The sequence below is a fragment of the Alosa sapidissima genome, chromosome 17, assembly GCF_018492685.1.
Source record: "Alosa sapidissima isolate fAloSap1 chromosome 17, fAloSap1.pri, whole genome shotgun sequence".
Taxonomy (NCBI): domain Eukaryota; kingdom Metazoa; phylum Chordata; class Actinopteri; order Clupeiformes; family Clupeidae; genus Alosa; species Alosa sapidissima.
Genome location: NC_055973.1, coordinates 28792799 through 28812512, shown reverse-complemented (window position 1 = coordinate 28812512; position 19714 = coordinate 28792799). Strand labels below are relative to the sequence as shown.

Genomic DNA, 19714 nt, shown 5'->3' with positions numbered 1-19714 from the left:
GTGTCGTTACAGAAATGCTCTATTGTATTTTTCCTGTAATAAGAGGGTGGGTAGGGCCACACACATGGTCATAAAAATGTGTCATAGATATAAGTAATGAGATCAGACAGACAATAGACAGAACAGACGCAGACACATAGGCCAGATAGGTAGCTAGATAGATCAACTCCATTATTATAAATAGCACCATCTGGTGGTAAAGGCCTATGACCTCAAACTTTCTCATCATGTACAGACATCTGTCATTTGACACACTCTTTCTTATTTTGTTATACACGTTCACCGTAGGGTAATGCTGATTGAGCAAATTCGTAAAGTCTTCTTGGTGAGGACTTCTCGGTGAGTTAACGACTGAAATTAAACTGTAAGATGGATAGGCCTAATAAGAAGAATTGTAATTAGGCAACTGGATAATGATTTAGTTCTGATGGAAAATGTTGCAAGATTTTGCATATGTTAGAATTTATTGCAGGGGCCTAGTAAATAACAATTTATTTTGTGGGCAATGATTTTAAAATGTAATCCATCAGGTTCGGTAATCGATTATTTACTCAGAATTGACTTCTCCTCCGGGATTGATTAAACATCCTAGTTAACCAAGATGGCGGAACGGACGCCTGGTGGTGCTCAGAAAGCGAGCGCTAAGGTGATTAATATAGTTGCTTAAACGTGCTTATTAATTAGTTATTTATGCATCATATCTATCCACTGGAAATTTCAAATGTTTACGTAATCGTGGATAGTAACGTGTTGCAGTGATGTTTGGTGCTGAAACGGGAAAAACGTAAACAAATATCTGGCTAGCGAGGGGTGGCTAGCTATTTAGCGAGCTAGCTATTAGCTATGTGACCAAACAACGCTTTCACAAATGTTGTCAGTAGTCATGGTGTTACAATTATTCGTTTTAACGCGATATACATTGTTCAAGAGACGCAATAAAGTTGCTACTTTTGTTATGATTCATCCTCAAATACCGTAAACTGAACTGGCTATTTGGAATTTCCTTGTAAACAAAATGTGGTGCCTCTGCTAACGTGCTCACAAGCTCATATTTTACAGCAATGATTTAGCTTCTAGCTAACATTATCCATGGAATTCAGACAGCCGCCAAATTAGTTGCTGATTGCTAGCTTGCTACTTAGTTAACTGCCTCATGCAACAACTAAACACAAACGCCACACATGTCTTTCCCCCTGTTTGAACGTATAGCTTATCTGTATGGATTTAAGAGTCACATGCATGTGGGTAACGTTAGCATGCAGGTTCAGTTGCTTTAGTGAGGCGGAGAAAATAACATTTCTGTTCTTACCAGGCATTGCTTGAAAGCAAGTTAAAGTCCTTCAGCATTGGGAAAATGGCTGTGGCAAAAAGGACGTTAAGCAAGAAGGAGCAAGACGAAATTAAGAAGAAGGTAAAATATGCATATTGAACATAATTTCCCATTTCTGTTTATTAAGTACTCTACAGTATGATCAATCATAACTAGCTGGAAATATTAAATGCAATTTCAGACTTCTGTCAATGCAAAATGTGGTTTGCTTGTCTCACCATTGTATATTATGATTGTAAGTAGGAATGCCTATTTTGTGACCCACAGGAGGATGAGAAAGCTGCTGCTGAGATTTATGAGGAGTTCCTTGCGTCTTTCGAAGGTGGAGAGGGCAAAGTCAAGGCTTTTGTTCGCGGAGGACTTACAAACGCATCAAGAGGTTTGGCACAGCTCAGATTGAGTGACCAGTGGGGTCTTGTTTTTGGTCTGTATTTTCATGCAGGTGTTTTTTTGTGAAACTAACTGCGTGCTGCTTGTCAATTTTGCAGAGTCAGCAGCTATAGAAGAGAAGAAGGGTAAATTGTATAAGCCCAAGCCACGCTTTGAAACCAAAAGCATTTTGCCCTTGGAAACGCCCCCACAATTCCTGGCACTTGATAAAAGAAATGTATGTATTACTTGAGGCTTTGTTTGTCTATTAGTTTCAGGTATCTTATAGATATTTGAGCTGTTAAATTAGTAGAAAATGTTTTTTATGTCAGTGAAGAATAATTCTCTGACCCCTGTGTTATTGCCTAAAATGTTATGGTAAGCTCATTAACAATTCTATGACACAGTAATGTTCTCAGACTTTACCTTTGTGCTATGTTGTGACCTAGATAAACAGCTTACTAAGTCTTTACATTGTCTTATTTCAGGCTGCGAAGAAAGCCGCTGAAAAAGAAAAGAAAAAGAGTAACCTTGAACTTTTTAAAGAGGAATTAAAACAGTAAGTCCTCAGTCAGTAAATGGCGTCAATACATTTTTATGTATAGTGTAATGTCCTGTGCTTGACTCTCAACACTGCGTCTTGCCTCTTAGAATACAGGAGGAGAGAGATGAACGGCACAAATTGAAAGGGCGAGTCAGCCGCTTCGAGCCCCTAGGCATGGAGGGGCGGCGCTCGGGTGAGTGACGGGATTCTGTCATGTAGTTCACTTGTCTGGTTCCCCTCACCGCCACACTGTCGACCTCTTTTCAGTGCCATAGCCAACTGGACATGTCAGCTTTAAGCCTGAAGTATACTCCTATGAATGTGGCTATGTGTAGACTCATGTACAGTGCACTTGACAAGGATTTTGTCACCAGGATGATCCATATAGACTGCCTATGCAGCACCAGCTTGTTGTGATTTGTGCAACAGACTTGTTTGTGCTGATTGCGCATGTGCATGCAAGTTTTCAAGCAAACAAATAATCAATTTATTTATTCATGTAGCAGACTGCAATTCAGAAACTTTTATACACATTTTCATCAGTATGTTTGACCCGCTGCTAAAATGAGTGTTTTTCTTTATTTCATGCTTGTCATACCTGATTGGGTCTGTAAATGGTTATAAAAGGGCAAAGAAAGATGGACATCATTGTTGATCGTTATTAATTCAGATGACGTTGAGATATTATTTCACACAGTGTGATTGAGCTTGTACTGGTGCCACCAGTGCCACGGACACAGAAATGCACACGGATGCATCCTTATTACAACGTATGCATCCGACATTTTGGAGTATACTTAGGCTGTAAGAACCACCCCTCACATAACTCCACCCAGCCTTTGTAACATGCTGTCTCTTGCTTATGAACAACAATCACGCCACATTTCTGCTTCTTTTAGTGGATGGTTCCTCGCGCAGAAACCGTCCCAACAGTGGTAATCAGACTTAATACAGTAGCATGCCAGTGCATAGATAATTAACATTTCAGTTCAAAATGGTTGCACACCATGACTGCACAAGTAATGTCTCCCCCATGTTGTTTTGTCCCCATTCTCTTCCTCTCCAGCTTTGGATGAATCCGCTCCTGGCTCCCATGATGTCGGAGACCCCACTACAACCAATCTTTACCTGGGAAATATAAACCCACAGGTACATTACACACATGCTAGACATCTTACAGACCCCACTACAACCAATCTTTACCTGGGAAATATAAACCCACAGGTACATTACACACATGCTAGAAATCTTACAGAAATACATGCACCAATGTTCTACATGAAGGTACTGTATGGAGATTATTAATGAATAAAAAAAAATAATCACACAATCTGCTGCTCAGTTGTTAAACAGCCAAAAATATCACATACACGGGCTGTATAAGACTAAAAATAAGGAGTTGAATTCTTGAATTTCCCCTTGGGGATCAATAAAGTATCTATCTATCTATCTATCTATCTACATATAAATGTTTAAACATTGGATTTACAACAAAACAAATCTGCCGTGAAGCAGTATAGTCCGTGAGCCAGGGCCTCAAAATATGGAAACCGTTACCGAAAAAGTAGCCAAGGCTACCATACCTTTTTTGAAAGCCTGGAATATCAGCTTTTCAATGATGTGTGATGGCCATCTGACAAGAGTAGCTGTTTTTCACATAATGTAGTAGTTTGGGTGTGTTGTTTAACTTGGGGTCTGGTTTTCTGGCTTCAGATGAATGAGGAGATGCTGTGTCAAGAGTTTGGGCGCTACGGCCCTCTAGCCAGTGTGAAGATCATGTGGCCCAGGACGGATGAGGAAAGGGCACGCGAAAGGAACTGTGGATTTGTGGCCTTCATGTCCAGAAAGGATGCTGAGCGTGCCCTGAAGCACTTAAACGGTAAAACTCTTCTGTCTGTTCTTCACTAATAGCAGCAAATGTCACTCTGCCGCAACACTGTAATCGATAACATGGCCTAATGTTTCGGGAACAGCTTCAACAATTTCTGATAACTTCAGGCACAGACATTTTTTAAATGTCCTTGCTTTATAAACCTTGCGATATGTACTACATTGCCAAGTTACCTTGAAGTGTCTCTGCGCTACCAAGTTACCTCAGAAGTGTTTGTTCACCAGAGGAATGCATGCAACGATTAATGACGATTTGTCTCTGTGACTTTACAGGCAAGATGATCATGAATTTTGAAATGAAGCTGGGCTGGGGCAAAGGTGTGCCCATCCCGCCCCACCCCATCTACATCCCCCCCTCCATGATGGAGCACACCCTCCCCCCGCCCCCCTCTGGCCTGCCCTTCAATGCCCAGCCCCGCGAGAGGCTGAAGAACCCTAACGCGGCAATGCCCCCGCCTCCCAAAAACAAGGAGGAATTCGACAAGGTAATTGCCCGCGCACCGTCTGTGGCACCTCCTGGTCATGTCATTGTCTGGTGCAGGGTTGTTGATAGAGTATTTTGGTTTAGCTAATCTACAGCTAACTACAGCTGTAACTAATACAATTTAGTGTTTGCTGATATCAGTAGAACGATCCTATGGGGAGCTAGACACAATTGTTTAATTAGGATGGTAAGTCTGAGTATGGTAGAATAGACACTGTTATAATTATTTGTGTAGGTCTTTGTATTGAATACTGTAAGCAGTACAGGAAAGTTGTTGTTCTATGCAGTATTAAGTGCATTTTATATATATCTATATATATATTTATATTTTCTTCTGTTTCCTGGCAACAATACTCACATATTCTATGTTTATTATCTGATGTGACCTTCATATACAGACTCTGTCGCAAGCCATAGTCAAAGTGGTTATCCCAACAGAAAGGTACATGCTTTTTCTTTTTTTAATTGGTTTAAAAGTCAGAATAAAAAACAAAAACATCCCATAATGACCCATCTAAAGTATGATCAAATTGGTCCATAGCACGCTACTGGGGGTTGTCTGGTTTGGCTGAGCAATAGTTGAGGCAGAAAGTGGTATTCTGGGTAATAGGTTGTGGGATCTTGAAGATGATCTTCACAAATAAAAAGGTGTCTTTCCACTGCAGGCACTTGTTGGACTTTTTGGCATGAGTGTTTACAGAGACAGCTGTCTGCTCGTAACTAGCGTACCTACGCACAGGCTAGTAATCTTGGGTTGCGATGGAAGTGCAGGGTTCAACATAAGCAATGGCCCGCTGGCCTAGGCTACTGAAATAAAGAGGGAGCTCATTACAATGTAATAAATGTATAAAAGTGACTTATTCATAGCTTCAGGGCCGAATAACTCTAAATTAAGATGCCAGCACTACTGTTTGTTAAAGTCTGGCTATTTGCGTTTGTTGACAGCGACAGTAACCTCAACATGTGGACAACGCGGTAAGCTATAATTCCTTCTGCTGTATTTGCTTCATACTACACACTGGTAGAAATACTCTGGCTAGTTTTAAAAATGGCTTCTGTTATCTTCCTCTCATGTTGTGTTTAGTCAGTAAGTCAACACTGCAAGTACCAAGCAGCAGTTTGAGGGCCTACAGAGTATGAATGAAAAGGTTCTTGCTGTAGATACATGTACAAAGGTGTTGGCTGCCCTAAACCCGGCTTACTAGTTCCTGCAGTGGAAAGGCACCTAAATTGTGTTTGGTAAGGTTACTTTAGGTACTGCATTCATTCTTATGGAGAGGTAGGGTCTTCAAGAACGTGCATTGCTACATGGACAAGCATTGCCATTATATGTAAGTGTGTATATTGCAACTGTACCAGTGTTTTCACATACTGAAGTAGACATTGTCCTGTCTAGTCTGCCATCTTGCATCACTACTCACTAGTTACTTAGTAACCTTCATCTGAAGTCCAGCTCTCATTCATACCTTTTTAGTATGTTTAGTATCTCCATTCAAGCAGCGCTCTGAAGGAAAACTGTGTAGCTAACTTAGCGAAGCATTTTGCACTCTAAACTATTGCTCAATCCAACCTCACTGCCCTCTGGCCTGTCAGTTAAACTTTGGTCCAAGCCAACCTGGCCCCCCCCCCCCCCCCGGCCTAGCCTTTCCAACCACCAGCAGCAGCCCCATTAGTCTCAGTGACCTTTGACATTGGCCTTGGTGAGCAGCACAAGTTGAACTGTCGGCCGCAGCGAGGGATCCTGAAAGGCATCATGGGATGGATGGGGAAAGTATAAAGACTACAGAGTTTTACCAGACATTGGTATGGTCGGCTCCATCACCACAAGTAAATGTGATTTGTGTTGTTTAAACAAAGCAGACATGAAAAGGGCATCTTCTTTTTGTTGTTTTGTTGGCCACTTAGGCTAATTGAGCACAATCGGCATCTCAAGTCTCTACCTCACTCCACACTGCAGATTCTCACACGCAGTTAGCTCTCCGCGCTGCCCAACGCGACAACTTAAGATCATTTGTGGTTACTGTATGTGTGTAAATACTGCATGATCAATTAACTTACATCCAGAAAGACTTCCACTGTAGGCTAAATTTAGCCTATTAAGGCCAACAATCCTATACTGCTTTGGTTCTGTGTTAGTCAAAGCTAATATGGCCTCCTAATTGATAGATTTAGGCTATTCCAGTGGTATTCACATGTTATTAGTAATAGGTGATTTTGTAGCTCAGCAGTGCTGTATTTTTGCAACATTGAGGGATGCAGAATTTCTCTGGATTAAAATCCACCCATCTGTGATCCCTGTTCATTTTAGAGATTAGGCGAACGGTATGTTGATCCTGGCTCTCGTGAGCATTCTAGAGCTGTAGTTCACATGCATTCTATAATCGAGGGGGTTTATGGGATCTTACATTACAGTCAAATAAAAACAATTTGTTTGATGAAAATCACATTTTACCCAGTTCATTATCTAGGTAGTCACTTGTGCAATGAGTTTGTTGTCCACATTTTGTCTCTAGTTTTGCAGTGGAGGTATGTGACTCTTTTGGCTAAAAAGTAGCGAAGTTATTTGGTCACCATGTAGAATTTTGGAGATCAAGCTGTTCACACACTTGCCTCAGTGTTGTATTGGAATCACATCAGTGGTTTCCTGCCCTCTTGCACAGCGTAGATCACTTCATCATTTCTTGCCTTCATCTAGCAGTCAGTTGAAATGTACTGATTGTTAATAGTGATTTTTACTACATAATGGCACATATTTTACTCTGAATATATACAGAGTAAATGGAACAGTTATCTAATGTAGCTGTAATGTCATTGTAATATGTAATAATTTGGTTACTTAACCAAGGTACAATTTGTTGTGTTGCGTAATGCATAAGGCAAGTGAGTGAAGATTTAGCCTTGCGTGTGTACTGCATGGTGGTCACGTGTGTCCATATATTTAGCTCCACTGCCTCGTTCCTTAGGTGAATAACAAAGGGAGAAAATATGGACACCAAACAATAATTTATGTAAATATAAGATGGGTTTATTTTGATTTGGTGCTGCCAACTACCTCACAATTCTGCCAGACTCAAGTCTGATGCCTCAAGCAGTATTTCAAAATCTAAAAGCCCTCTAGTGGCTGACTCCTGAACATGTTCATGGCACGTCCTTTGTGGACACTAGAGAATTCAGATGCCTACTGCATATCAGACATGTGGCTGTCAGAATTGCCTCCTTGACCTATCTCTGTTGCCATTGCAAAGCCAGAGAGGTGATTGCTGACTTATGAGGGTCTGAACAGTGCCAGTGGTCTGAATCCGTTTGCTTTAACTGTGTTTTTCTCGTAGGAATTTACTCTGTGTCATCCACCGCATGATCGAGTTTGTGGTGCGTGAAGGGCCCATGTTTGAAGCTATGATCATGAATCGGGAGATCAGTAACCCGATGTACAGGTATGCATTTCCTAATCAAAGATCAGGTTACTGTATGTTCACCTGCATTCATATACGGAGGGATGCATATAGAAATGTACTTATACAAGACACCTGATGAGATCTAATGTACTGTATCAACCATCAAAATACTTGTTATTTTTAAGTATTGTTATTTTCTGACCTTAAATTATAACTGATGTATATGATGTGATTCCCAGAACAAGGAAAATTCAATAAAAAAATAAAAAAATCAGGTTACTGCATTTGCCTAACCTCACTCCCCATTTCAGTAACTGCAATGCATATGCATACATAAGTGTGTGCGTGTGTGTATACCTCATCTACATGTGATTTTTCTGGCTTCTCAACAGGTTTCTCTTTGAAAACCAGAGCCCTGCTCATGTGTATTACCGATGGAAGCTGTACAGCATTTTACAGGTGAAGCACACATTTGAATGTCCTTCAGGGTGATCTATGTATGTGTATGGACTCTTTGCTAACTCAATTAGAGAGCAATTTTTGAACCCTTCTCCTTTACATCGCAGGGGGAAGCTCCCACGAAATGGAGGACGGATGACTTCCGGATGTTCAAGAATGGTTCTTTATGGCGGCCTCCACCACTCAACCCGTACATGCATGGTAGCGCAGAGGATGAGGAGGAGGAGGAGGAAGAGCAGGAGCCTGGCAAGAAAGGCTGCTTGAAGGAAGAGTGAGTCTCAAACATGACTGCCTAATTCATTTGTTCATGTCATTCCTGCATGTACTGTAATCTAGTCCTCATGACGTCAAACGCATCATCTGGCTCTGTCATCACCTTGTTGTGTTTGTGTGTCTTTGTGTGTGTGTGTTTGTGTGTCTTTGTGTGTGTGTGTGTGTGTGTGTGTCTTTGTGTCTTTGTGTGTGACGTCAAACGCATCATCTGGCTCTGTCATCACCTTGTTGTGTTTGTGTGTGTGTGTGTGTGTCTTTGTGTGTGTGTGTGTGTATGTCTTTGTGTGTGTTTGTGTGTGTTTGTGTGTGTCTTTGTGTGTGTGTGTGTGTGTGTGTGTGTGTGTGTGTGTGTGTGTGTGTGTGTGTTTGTTTACAGTGAGAGGGATAAACTGGAGGAGATGTTGAGGGGCCTGACCCCCAGGAGAGGTGATATTGCTGAGGCCATGCTGTTCTGCCTGAGTCACGCCGAGGCTGCTGAGGAGATCGTGGAGTGCATCACAGAATCCCTCTCCATCCTCAAAACCCCTCTGCCCAAAAAGGTTCCCAACACACCCATCACAAAATCATCAGTTGCTGTGTTTTTCTTTTTTTTACCCCACATTCAAACACATTCAAATGTATTCTTATTTATGAATATTGGTGTCCCTTGACACATGTTGCCGTGTGTACCGTATTTTCCCTATTAACTATTAGCCACAGTTTATACATTGATTTTGCAAAGTTTCTTCAGCTATGAGGTTAATGCACGGGGGCAGTTATGGTATTAATATATTAATAAAATATATTATATATAAAAAATATATATTATTATTATTATTATTAATATATTTATATTAATAAAACACTGTTCTGCAGTTTATACACAAAGCGGCTAATACACAGGAAATTACTGTATTTGTCTTGGAAAAGACTGAATCTCCTATCTCTCTGATCCTCTGAATGTCTACTACTCTTTTTTTTTTTTTCAGATTGCACGGTTATATTTAGTATCTGATGTGCTGTATAATTCCTCTGCAAAAGTGGCCAATGCATCCTACTACAGAAAATAGTAAGTTATCGGGGATGTCAGGTTTTAAATATTATACCACCATAGTGTGCAGGTTTACTGTACAATTGCACCATACATCTAACCTTTATTTTATGTTTTACAGCTTTGAAACCAAACTAGGTCAGATATTCGCAGACCTCCAGGCCACATACAAGACGATACAGGGCCACCTACAGTCAGAAAACTTCAAGGTATTTTTCTTAAGAATGGGAATGAAAGTTAAATCTTACCACAGACCTTAGAAACAGAACTTTTCCTCCCAGACTGTAATGTGTTTTATTTGATTACCTTCCCTTCTTAGCAAAGAGTGATGGCCTGTTTCCGGGCATGGGAGGATTGGGCGGTCTACCCAGATCCCTTCCTCATCAGACTGCAGAACATCTTCCTGGGTTTGGTGAACCTCACAGCCGAAAAGGAGCCTCCTGTAGTGACAGCAGTGATACCAGAGGTGAGCAAGAAAGAGCTTATCCCAAAGTCCCTCCACTCGGCGGCCATATTGCAACGCTTTTGGGGCACTTATCGGGCATCTATTTTGGCAGAAATGCAGCGAGATCACAACACATGATTGGCACGATGTCTTCACAACACACCACATGATTGGCTCATATTCACATGTCGACGTTTTGCCGCAGAAGGGGTGTGATATGTCTAGACAACTGCCATATTGGCGTTACAAACTAACCCCATGCATTTCTATGGAGGATTTTTGGAGTGCTGTGTCTCCTTATTAGAAATTCTCTGCTTATCCCCTCACAGCATCTGACAGCATCAGCAAATCCTCTCATGTCAATGTGCTGCGATTTGCAGAATAGTAGTGCTAGATCAATATGGAAAACAGAAGCCAGTTGCTTTGGTTTGAAGACTCCCATCATAAGACCAGATTATGCCCATAACTTATAACCTGTCTTTGTGCTTCACAGCCTGAACCGGTAGAAGAGATTGATGGTGCGCCTATAGGTGAGGAGCTGGATGGTGCACCACTAGAGGATGTGGATGGAGTACCCATAGACGGTGGCGTTATTATGGACGGAGACCCTCTGGATGGAGCACCCCTGGACGACTTGGATGGTGTTCCCATCAAGGCGATGGAAGAAGACATAGATGGAGTTCCTTGTGAGTTTTTATAACTAGATTGATAAACATGCACCAAATAGTTGTCAATAGTTATCAAAAGCTGTTGATTGAGGCATTGTTTTTATTAAACCACTTTTGGGGTTCTTTCTTCTCGACAGTTGATCAGTCAGCAGCAAAAGCAGCAGCGTTCAAGGTGGCCCCGTCTAAATGGGAAGCAGTGGATGAGTCGGAATTGCAGGCCCAAGGTAACTCCAGGTTTCACTTCAGTGATGTGGGGAAACGGAGGAAAATTACAACATTGTAGTAAATTAAATACTTCTTTTCTTGGCTCTTCCCAGCTGTCACTACATCAAAATGGGAGATCTTCGAGCAGCCCGAGGAGAAAAAGTAAGTCATTATTCCTTCTCTCTCTTTGTTTATTGGGCAAAATGAGGAACTCTGAAATGCACGTAGATGAAAATGAGAAATTGATATGTGGTAGCCTTGGTGCTAATTCACGGTTTTGTGCCTACAGGGCTGAGGACAACAGCGATGAGGACTCAAGGAGTGCCCGCTCTGAGGAGCAGCAGATGTTCTCCAACCCCACAAGGGATGAGCACAACGACGCCAAGACCAAAATCTCAGAGATGAATGAGGAGAAGCGTTCCAAACTGCGCGAGATTGAAGTGAGTCAATTCTGTGCCCCTCCTTTAGGCTCCATCGTTTCTGCCTTTGTTGTGGGCAATGAAGAATTTTAACGAGGATTCCAAAGCGGTCCAAACAGTCTTAAATATACCTTAGGCAGTGAAAACAAGGAACATCTTTGACATTTCCCAGCCTAGCCACTCCAACAGCTTTGCACATACTTACACATTACTTGTTATTATCCTTTATGAATAGCTTAAGGTGATGAAGTTCCAGGATGAACTGGAATCAGGCAAGCGGCCCAAGAAATCTGGCCAGGGCATCCAGGAACAGGTGGAGCTCTACCGAGACAAGCTGCTACAGAAAGTAAGTTGTCCTATAGCCCACAGACTGCCAAAAACCACTGTGGTGCCTTCATCTTGGGCTGTTGATTATTTTTGGATGACCTCCCTTTTCTCCACTCCACAGGAAAAGGAGAAGGAGAAACTGGAAAGGGAGAAAGAGAAGGAGAAGAAAGAGAAAGAAAAGACAGAGAGCCGCTCAAAGGACACCAAGAAGGAGAAGGAGAAGGAGGACTCCCCTCCGGCGAAAAAAGAGAGGTATGTGGCATCTGTGGCATCCTGGTGTGCTGCTCCTGGAGGGATTCCTCTTGACGGTGGCAGACGACTTAACACCACAGCACAGTTGGAGACACATAATAAGTATTTTTTTCGGGGGGGGGGGAAATGTCAAAACTCCCAAGTTGACTTGACGGCTGATGTTGCTCTGAATCTGAACTGGCCTTTGGTCTCTGTTTGCTTGGCGGTGTTGCTAGGAAACGGCGGCACAGCGGATCTCCCAGCCCTCCGCGGGGTAGCAGCAGCCGGCGGCGGTCCCCCTCCCCTCGCTCGGAACGCTCAGAGCGGTCGGAGAGGTCGGAACGGTCAGAGCGATCGTATCCAAAGGAAGTGTCACGGTCACGGTCTTCTCACACAGACTCCCCACGGTCCACCACCAAGAAGTCCTCCAAAAGGTAGCGCACATTAACATGCTGTCCCACATTAACAGCAGTGATGGGAATGCACACTTGAACTTAGGTTATAAGCTTAGGTTACTTCCTGTGTCAAGATAACAAAAGCTTCCTACTCCTACTTCCTACATGAACTTATTACTTCTGATATTTGTTTCTATAGTTTTATTTATTCAAGGCGTATATGTAAGTGTATGTCTTAATATGTCAGAGTAAATCAGAGCTGCGTTCAAATTTGGCAAACAGTGGTGAACGTTCGTGGTGAACATGTTTTCTTTGAACAGTTAATTTGAATGATTTTAACGGTAATTGCATTGTTACCTTCATCAAGCCCACGTCCAGTTCCACTGTATGTTCGCAGAGAACTACCTCCGCAGACTGTTTGCTATTGTTCACAAACGTTCGCCAAAAACTCAAGGCAAACGGAAAACTGTTAGCCAATGTTCACCTATGTTTGTGAATTTGAACGCACCTCGGGATTCAAGTGAAGGGTGGAGTCAAGAATCAAAGATGTTGATATCAGTCAACTCTTTTACTTTTACCATTTTATTTTTTCTTTCTCAGGTCTCCCTCATCTCCTAGAACTCCAAAGCGATCCCGAAAGTCGCGCTCACGAACGCCTAAGAAATCCACCAAGAAATCCCGCTCCAGATCCCGTTCCCCACACCGTTCGCACAAGAAGTCGAAGAAGAGTAAACACTGACCTGCCACATTGCCCCCCCCCATACGTCACACCCCACTTCTTATCCAGACCCTCCTTCTCATGGGACTCGTGTAGACAAGTCAGAGGAGTAGCACCCTATCCCCCCCACCCCCCCACCATCCCCAATCCCTTCTGTGCCTGATCGCCTTGAGGACGTCACTGGGAGAGATTGACATTGGTGATGCGTTTGCTGTGGAGTCCCCCTCCCCCTCCAGCAGCTGCTGTTTTATAATGTACAGTAATCATGAGAGAGGTGTGTGCTCTGCCCTGCTCTGCTCTCCTCTCCTCGGCCTGGCCCCCAGCTCCACCCCCTGTGCTGGATCACCTGCTCATGCCCAGTTAGTGTGTATGGCCGTAGTCCGATTTACATGTGTCAGTTTTGTTGTTTTTTTGTAGTTCACATTAAAGAGGATTCATAAGATGTTCGGCCTAATCCCAAGTTTTGTTTTGCATCTCTCTGGTCTGATCCGATCTCCCGGGTCAGATTTCTTTGCCCTCGCCTTTAATCCAAGCATAACAGACCAAATCACATTTTTTACTTTTGTTAAACAATACTATGCCGAGGCGCGTTTCCCCATAACCATAGTTGCTAACTAAGTTAGTTAACGTTGTTGGTTGCAATGCAATTTCCCATTGCCAACCAACTAAGTTGCAACAGGTTAGCAACTATGGTTTTGGGAACCGCACCCCTGGGTGGATTCCATTATGGGTGTAGATGGTTATGACTAGTGGCATGTTTCCCTTCGTCTCTGGCATCCACCCGGTGCTGAGGTTGGTGCCCTGGCATTGTAGATTCCATGCATACAGGCCTTCAGACACGGCCGGTCCCATCTCCATTTGCTTCTGTTTCTCAGCTGACCCTTCCATGACCTTCCTCGAGAAACATCCCATCATCTCAGTTTCCCCCTGGCTGTTTTGACCAACGTCTGCTGTGTGTTATCCATGTTGACACATTGAATAACTTTTAACACGAACCGAGCTGCCTGAAACGGTCAGGGCCACCGTTTTTCTAAGTCTGATGAAGCCCTGAGGGATGGCTGTGTACTGGCCCTCTGGCTCACGCTGGTGTGCATTACATTCATGTTGTTTCTGCCCTGTACATCTGCAGTCCAGGCATATCTGAGGTTTCATGCCAAAATGCGGATGATTAAAAAAGTGGGAGGGCTGGGGTTCAGCTTTTCGGTGTGTGTGCGTCATGGACACCAACCCTTAATGCATGTTTAAACTGGTGTTAAAGCTCTGTGTGTGTGTGTGTGTGTGTGTGTGTGTGTGTGTGTGTGTGTGTGTGTGTGTGTGTGTGTGTGTGTGTGTGTGTGTGTGTATGTCTGTGTATGTCATAGGCGCCTTGTATGCCTCAATGCCTTTAAGTCCTGCAATATTTTCCCCTTTGTTTTTCTGAAGAAATCATGTGCTGTCCAGCGCTGCGGCTGGCATGTTCATGTGAGACTTCAACTGGAGTTGACACCTATGTGTGCCGACAACCTTTCTTCTGACCTTTAGCAAGCTTTAGGGCCAGTGTTCACGTTAGCTCCATAGACACCTCTGTGTTCCAAGGAATGTGAGAATGGGGTGGTGGGTTACAACTATTGTATTGTACATGGACTGGGTGAGGATTGCATTTGCAAAGACATGTGAAGACATTTTGGTTATAGGAAGGATGTTAATTAACGAATAGAAAAGTAATAATCGACATTTATAAATGTAAGTATACTACATGGCCACATGGTGGCAGAAATTTCTCCGTGTTCCTTTCCTTAGCTCTTGTCATATTTTTTTCAGTCAGTTAACGAGGCTACTGGAAGTGAAAATATTTTGATCTGTCGCCTTGACCTTTGCAGATACTAAACTTTAAATTACTGCCAGCAGTAGCCTAGTGCTCAGAGTCTTTCAGACACTCTTTCGTTGTCTAATGTTTTGCGCTGTGATGGATGTTTTTGCTGACTGGCTGCGATGTTCCTCGGCGTAACATAAACAAGGTATACTGTATCAAACTAGGCTCTCTCTGCTGCGCAGCAGACAGTGATCTGATACACAGTGCATTACCACTTGGGAGCGGGCCAGATACGTGAAAATGAATGTTCTGTTTCTGCTTCCAGTCAGTGTGTTGTGGACCTTTGCTTTTGACTTAACAAAAAAATGTAGCTTTGCTCGCTGCAAACTGTTTGGAGAGAAGGTGCGGAAAGAAATCACTTCTGTCAAAGCCTGAACGGACACCCCTCAAAATTGTCCTTTGAGGATTGTGTTTGGACTTCTCTGTCTAGTTAATGTTGATTGCACAAAAGAACAGCTGAGATTCCATTCACGGCACCCCTTTAGATGTGAGAAAAAGTGCCAGAAAATGGAACCATTGTATGTTTTGGGCAATAGAGACCTCTCGTTTTCTCAATAGACAGCGCTCCATCATCTGACCAAGGACTGGTGGTAGGAAAATGTTTAGAAGTATATCGAGCTATTGTAGAAAACATAAACATTTCTCTGCAGTAGCCTAAATCGAATAAAATTGGAGTAACAACTGCGGTCTTAAATAAAGGTCCGCCCAAGACCACAATCGTACAAATTACGGAGTTTCCACATTCTAAGCATGCCTTCAAACGATACATGTAATTTATTTTCCAGTTTTATAAATATCTCAGCACAAGATATCACAATGCATGTAGTTCTTTCACTCTCTCCCCCTTCTCCGATAACTTTGTTGGAGTTTTAGCGATGCATACAGCCCAAACAGCCTACAGCAGCAGAGGTGTCAGGAGTAGGCTAGTCACACTGTTTATTTTTTGTGCAGTGCACCACACGCTCGCAACGTGGCTGCGCTCTAAGCTGTTTGTGAGACACTGGCTATCCTGTCAGCTAGGCCTTTCAGAATTACATGGAACAGGAATAATTTTATTTTTCCTTTCGACATTTTTTAACATGGGATAGACTTTTTTTTCCTTTCTCGGGAAACTTGTTGCTTGACATATTCTGAAGCGTTCGATTAGCAGGTGAAGCGCGTGTTTTGCCATTGACGCGGCAATGATAGTTTTTAGACCGATTTAAAAAGTTTAAGCTGTAATCGTCAATGAGATGGACGATGATCGTGATACGCAGGAGGACGCTTGCAGCAACAGCAGCGAGCCGGAGCACACGGCCGACTCGGCGGAGGACCTCGCGCCTAACCAGACACTCCAAAGTTGGGATGCGGCGCAAATTTACCAGACAATGTGTCCAGCGGAGCGGTACATGGTGGCTAAATTTACTTTATCTGCATACATTTTCTGCTGGGCAGTGCTCAAATTGTGCCAGGTAAGTTTACTTCAAGCAATTTCCCGCCGTCTAGGATGGCGTCTCGATGTCCCAAAGGCTGGTACTCCGATTAAAACCTAACATCACTGGCAACAATTATGTTGAACTTAAAGCATTTTTGTCGCACGTAAATATTCCAACAGTTGATTATTTGGCTCCATACTAGGTTACATTTCTTCCTCGCCCTAAAGTGGCTGGTGTGTATTCTCACAAGCTCACAATAAGTTACCATGGGGACCCGTTGTGGTTGGTTTTGCTGGGCTCGTGTTGTGTTATTTTTACGCAAGGCCTAATTATGAATGCATGGGAACATAGCAGTCTTCAGTCTACAACACCCACTAAAACCAGCACAGTAAGTCATCAATAAGTGATATTTGACCCCAGTTTTATGTAAGTACCTCCAAACCTCGGACCTATCAGGGGAAGACCGACGGCTATATCACCAACGTTTTGATAAACCAGTAGGCCTACTTACCAGTTGTCCCACCTCACCTTCCTTATCACTTGACAAGTCTAACATTTAAGGATAGTTAGCCTACTTCATGGTCCTTACTATGAACAGTAGGTCTGCACATAATAGTCCCTTATAAGCACAGCAAGCATATCCCTATGGAGTGTTGCATTAAAAATATACTTTTGACACAATATGAGTCAGACTCTATTTGTGATTAGACATGAGCTAGCAGCTGTTCAGTTGTTATGGCCACTCATAAGCTACATCAATAAAACCACAAACACAGAGATATGAAAATAGTCATCTAATATCTAATGTTCAATACAACGACTTTTTTAAGCAGAGTGACATTTTGGACTGTCCCCTCTGAAAACACTGACACACTTCCACCTCATTTCTAGACTGCAGCAGGCAAAGCAATTTGGCCTCAAGAAGGGGAGGTGGAAGTCCATTTCACTGTCATGCCAGTTTAGGAGATTGGACACACGCTGTTTTGTTTCCATTTCCATGAATGTAAAAGCACCAGCCATCTCTACCTCCCTCCAGTCTAAATGAGCAGCAGAGCAGCTGCTAGCGTAGCATGTTTTGGCCACAGCAATAAGCTGCTGCAGCTCACTGAGCTTGCCATAGAGGCTGATGATATGCAGTCTGTGTCATCTGCTGCCATTAAAATGTCCCGGCAATGGAGCCCCTCAAAATATGGCATAACTCACCGCTTGGTTTAAATTAGAATACAGTGTCCTAAAACCTTCCTTGCCAGGGCAGAGCAACGGAATAGAGATTAGGGAGTGGATTTACAAAGCATTGTGGAAGAGCTGTACACACCGGTTGGACGCGCTACCACAGGTAATTAAAAGGCAAGCCTGGCTGTGTGCTGAGAGTCAGGTTGCACAGTCACCCGTAGGGTATGTGTGAGCATTTGGCACGTTTTTTTTGGGGGGGGGAGGAGAGTTGAGACTTGACAGAGCCAATATGGACCAGATTTGGCATTGCAAAGGTGCATCTGCTGGACAAGCAAAGTCTTGTCTGTTGTCTCTCCCTCCTCCACGTTCACGAACTCCTTTAAGCACAGTAGTTAGGTAGATGAGCTCTGTATCCTTTTTCTCCTCAGTTCCGGTTAAGCTGGTTTTAAACTATTTAAACAATTAAACAATGAATTTTTCTGCTACAGGTAAATCAGCAGTCAGTTTAAATTATCATAATTTTCTTACTTCTTACTTTTACTTCTTAGCGTCTGATGGAGTGATTGTGTCAGAGTTTTTAGGCCACATTTGTAGATGAGGTCCTCCTGCTAGATCCAGATGGTTAAAGGAATGTGCTGTGCTGACTAGGTAGAATTGAGGGTTTTCCAAAGAGCGGGCAATGCCGCTGCAGTAGGGAGGTTAAGAGTGCCCCAAGGCCCTGTTTTTGTGTGGGGGGATGGGGGGGTGGGGGGTTAACGTTGCTGCACAACCTGCTGTGACATAACCAGATGGAGAGTGCACAGGGGTCGAAAGGTCGTGACCTCATCTTATGCTTGCAGCTCTCATTAGCCCTGTCATTCCACAATCCACATACCCCTGCAAAGACCGAATTGTATGTATCCACACACACACACACACACACACACACACCCTATAGGTTCAGGAGCCATGGCATTAGCATGGAGTCACAGCACTCCAAAGAGAGATCAAACACAGACACTGGGCACACAGGTGCTGTTCACAAGGCCGCAATAGCCGTAAAATGGTTCCGCTGCACCCCATGTAGAATCATAGGAGGCTAAATTGCCTTGATATGTGAGCTTTGTTTCACTGATCCTTGACCTTTGGGCCTAACCAGTTTCTAAGCGCATAGGATCCAACTCGTTACTCCCTTTTTTCATGTTTACAGCTTAGCGCAGGAAGTAGAGCTTAAAAACTTCAGTTGGCTTTCCACTGGTGACATTTATTACATTTTATCTGTGGGTGTGTCAGGTGGCTTGGACGAACATCTGGTGGAAAAACAAGCAAAGCAATTGTTGGGCTCTTTATGCTACATTTGTGTGATAAATATAAATGTAACTGCATCATTAAGAGCTAGCAAATTAGGAAATAAAGCATACTTTCCAAAATGCTGTTTTAAGTAAGCATTTCCATGCTTGGGGATATTTTAGAATCTCTCAGAGCTCTGCCACAGTTTTGTCCTATGGGGAGACTTGAATACATTTGAATAAACTTGAGAATGTTGTCTTCTTATTTCACAGTACAGTAACATGTCACAACCAGTAAAACTATTTTAGCATCCTTTTCCAGAATTTTAACACATTTTACTCTTCCTCTTTCAACAGGGGATAAGATGCCACCCAGCTCCAACACCAGTAAGAGACTTGGGACTTTTTACCTCAAATACATTCCAGTTATTCTTCATACATTTACTAATTTCCCAACTTTGTTTACTACTCTTTAAGGATATAGATAAGATTAGCTATTTGTTCACTAACTGAACAAATAGCGCCCACAAGAAGGATAGGTGGAACTCGTGGAACAGGATTTCTTCTGTGTAAACGGAACACCTGATAGATTATTATTTTCACTAATCATTTGCCTGACAGTTTTCTTTCCTCCATTTGGACTGACTGCCAGTTTGAACCTGTCTGTTCATTTGCCCTCAAGGGCTCGGATTATCTTATGAAGGAGGTGAAAGGAAACATATTTGTTTTTTAATGGATTGGAATGGAGGGCAGGAATCAGAACAGTCCTGATTAAAATGCGCTGCACGCATCAGCCCAGATTCTTTCACCAGGAATCAAGTCGTG

General features: G+C 42.9%; 2 protein-coding genes across 7 annotated transcripts in view; both read left to right on the top strand.

Annotated features, from left to right (window-relative positions):
* Positions 1-562: 562 nt before the first annotated feature.
* LOC121688815 (U2 snRNP-associated SURP domain containing) lies at positions 563-13623 on the top strand. 5 transcript variants are annotated; one of them, XM_042068686.1, is made up of 27 exons: positions 563-646; positions 1313-1411; positions 1598-1709; positions 1819-1937; positions 2188-2258; positions 2351-2436; positions 3143-3178; positions 3310-3392; positions 3957-4122; positions 4407-4618; positions 5016-5059; positions 5563-5592; positions 7947-8051; positions 8405-8471; positions 8579-8742; positions 9121-9283; positions 9713-9792; positions 9896-9983; positions 10094-10240; positions 10713-10905; positions 11025-11111; positions 11205-11253; positions 11381-11531; positions 11746-11856; positions 11959-12089; positions 12305-12502; positions 13064-13623. In XM_042068686.1, the coding sequence occupies exons 1-27, from the start codon at positions 602-604 to the stop codon at positions 13200-13202; spliced, it is 2976 nt and encodes a 991-aa protein (XP_041924620.1). In that variant the 5' UTR covers positions 563-601; the 3' UTR covers positions 13203-13623. The 5 variants fall into 5 exon arrangements, with proteins under 5 accessions (XP_041924620.1, XP_041924622.1, XP_041924621.1 ...); XM_042068688.1 differs by lacking the exon at positions 3143-3178; XM_042068687.1 differs by lacking the exon at positions 5563-5592 and having other exon boundaries at positions 564-646.
* A 2600-nt stretch (positions 13624-16223) lies between these two features.
* The window catches only part of arhgef4 (Rho guanine nucleotide exchange factor (GEF) 4), a 102644-nt gene continuing 99153 nt past the window's right edge, over positions 16224-19714 (top strand). The window contains exons 1-2 of one of the 2 annotated variants that reach the window (XM_042068677.1): positions 16224-16484; positions 19247-19276. In XM_042068677.1, the coding sequence (XP_041924611.1) occupies positions 16266-16484; positions 19247-19276 (249 nt within the window). In that variant the 5' untranslated portion in view covers positions 16224-16265. The remainder of the gene's footprint in view (positions 16485-19246; positions 19277-19714) is intronic. The other variant, XM_042068681.1, reaches the window with a different exon arrangement.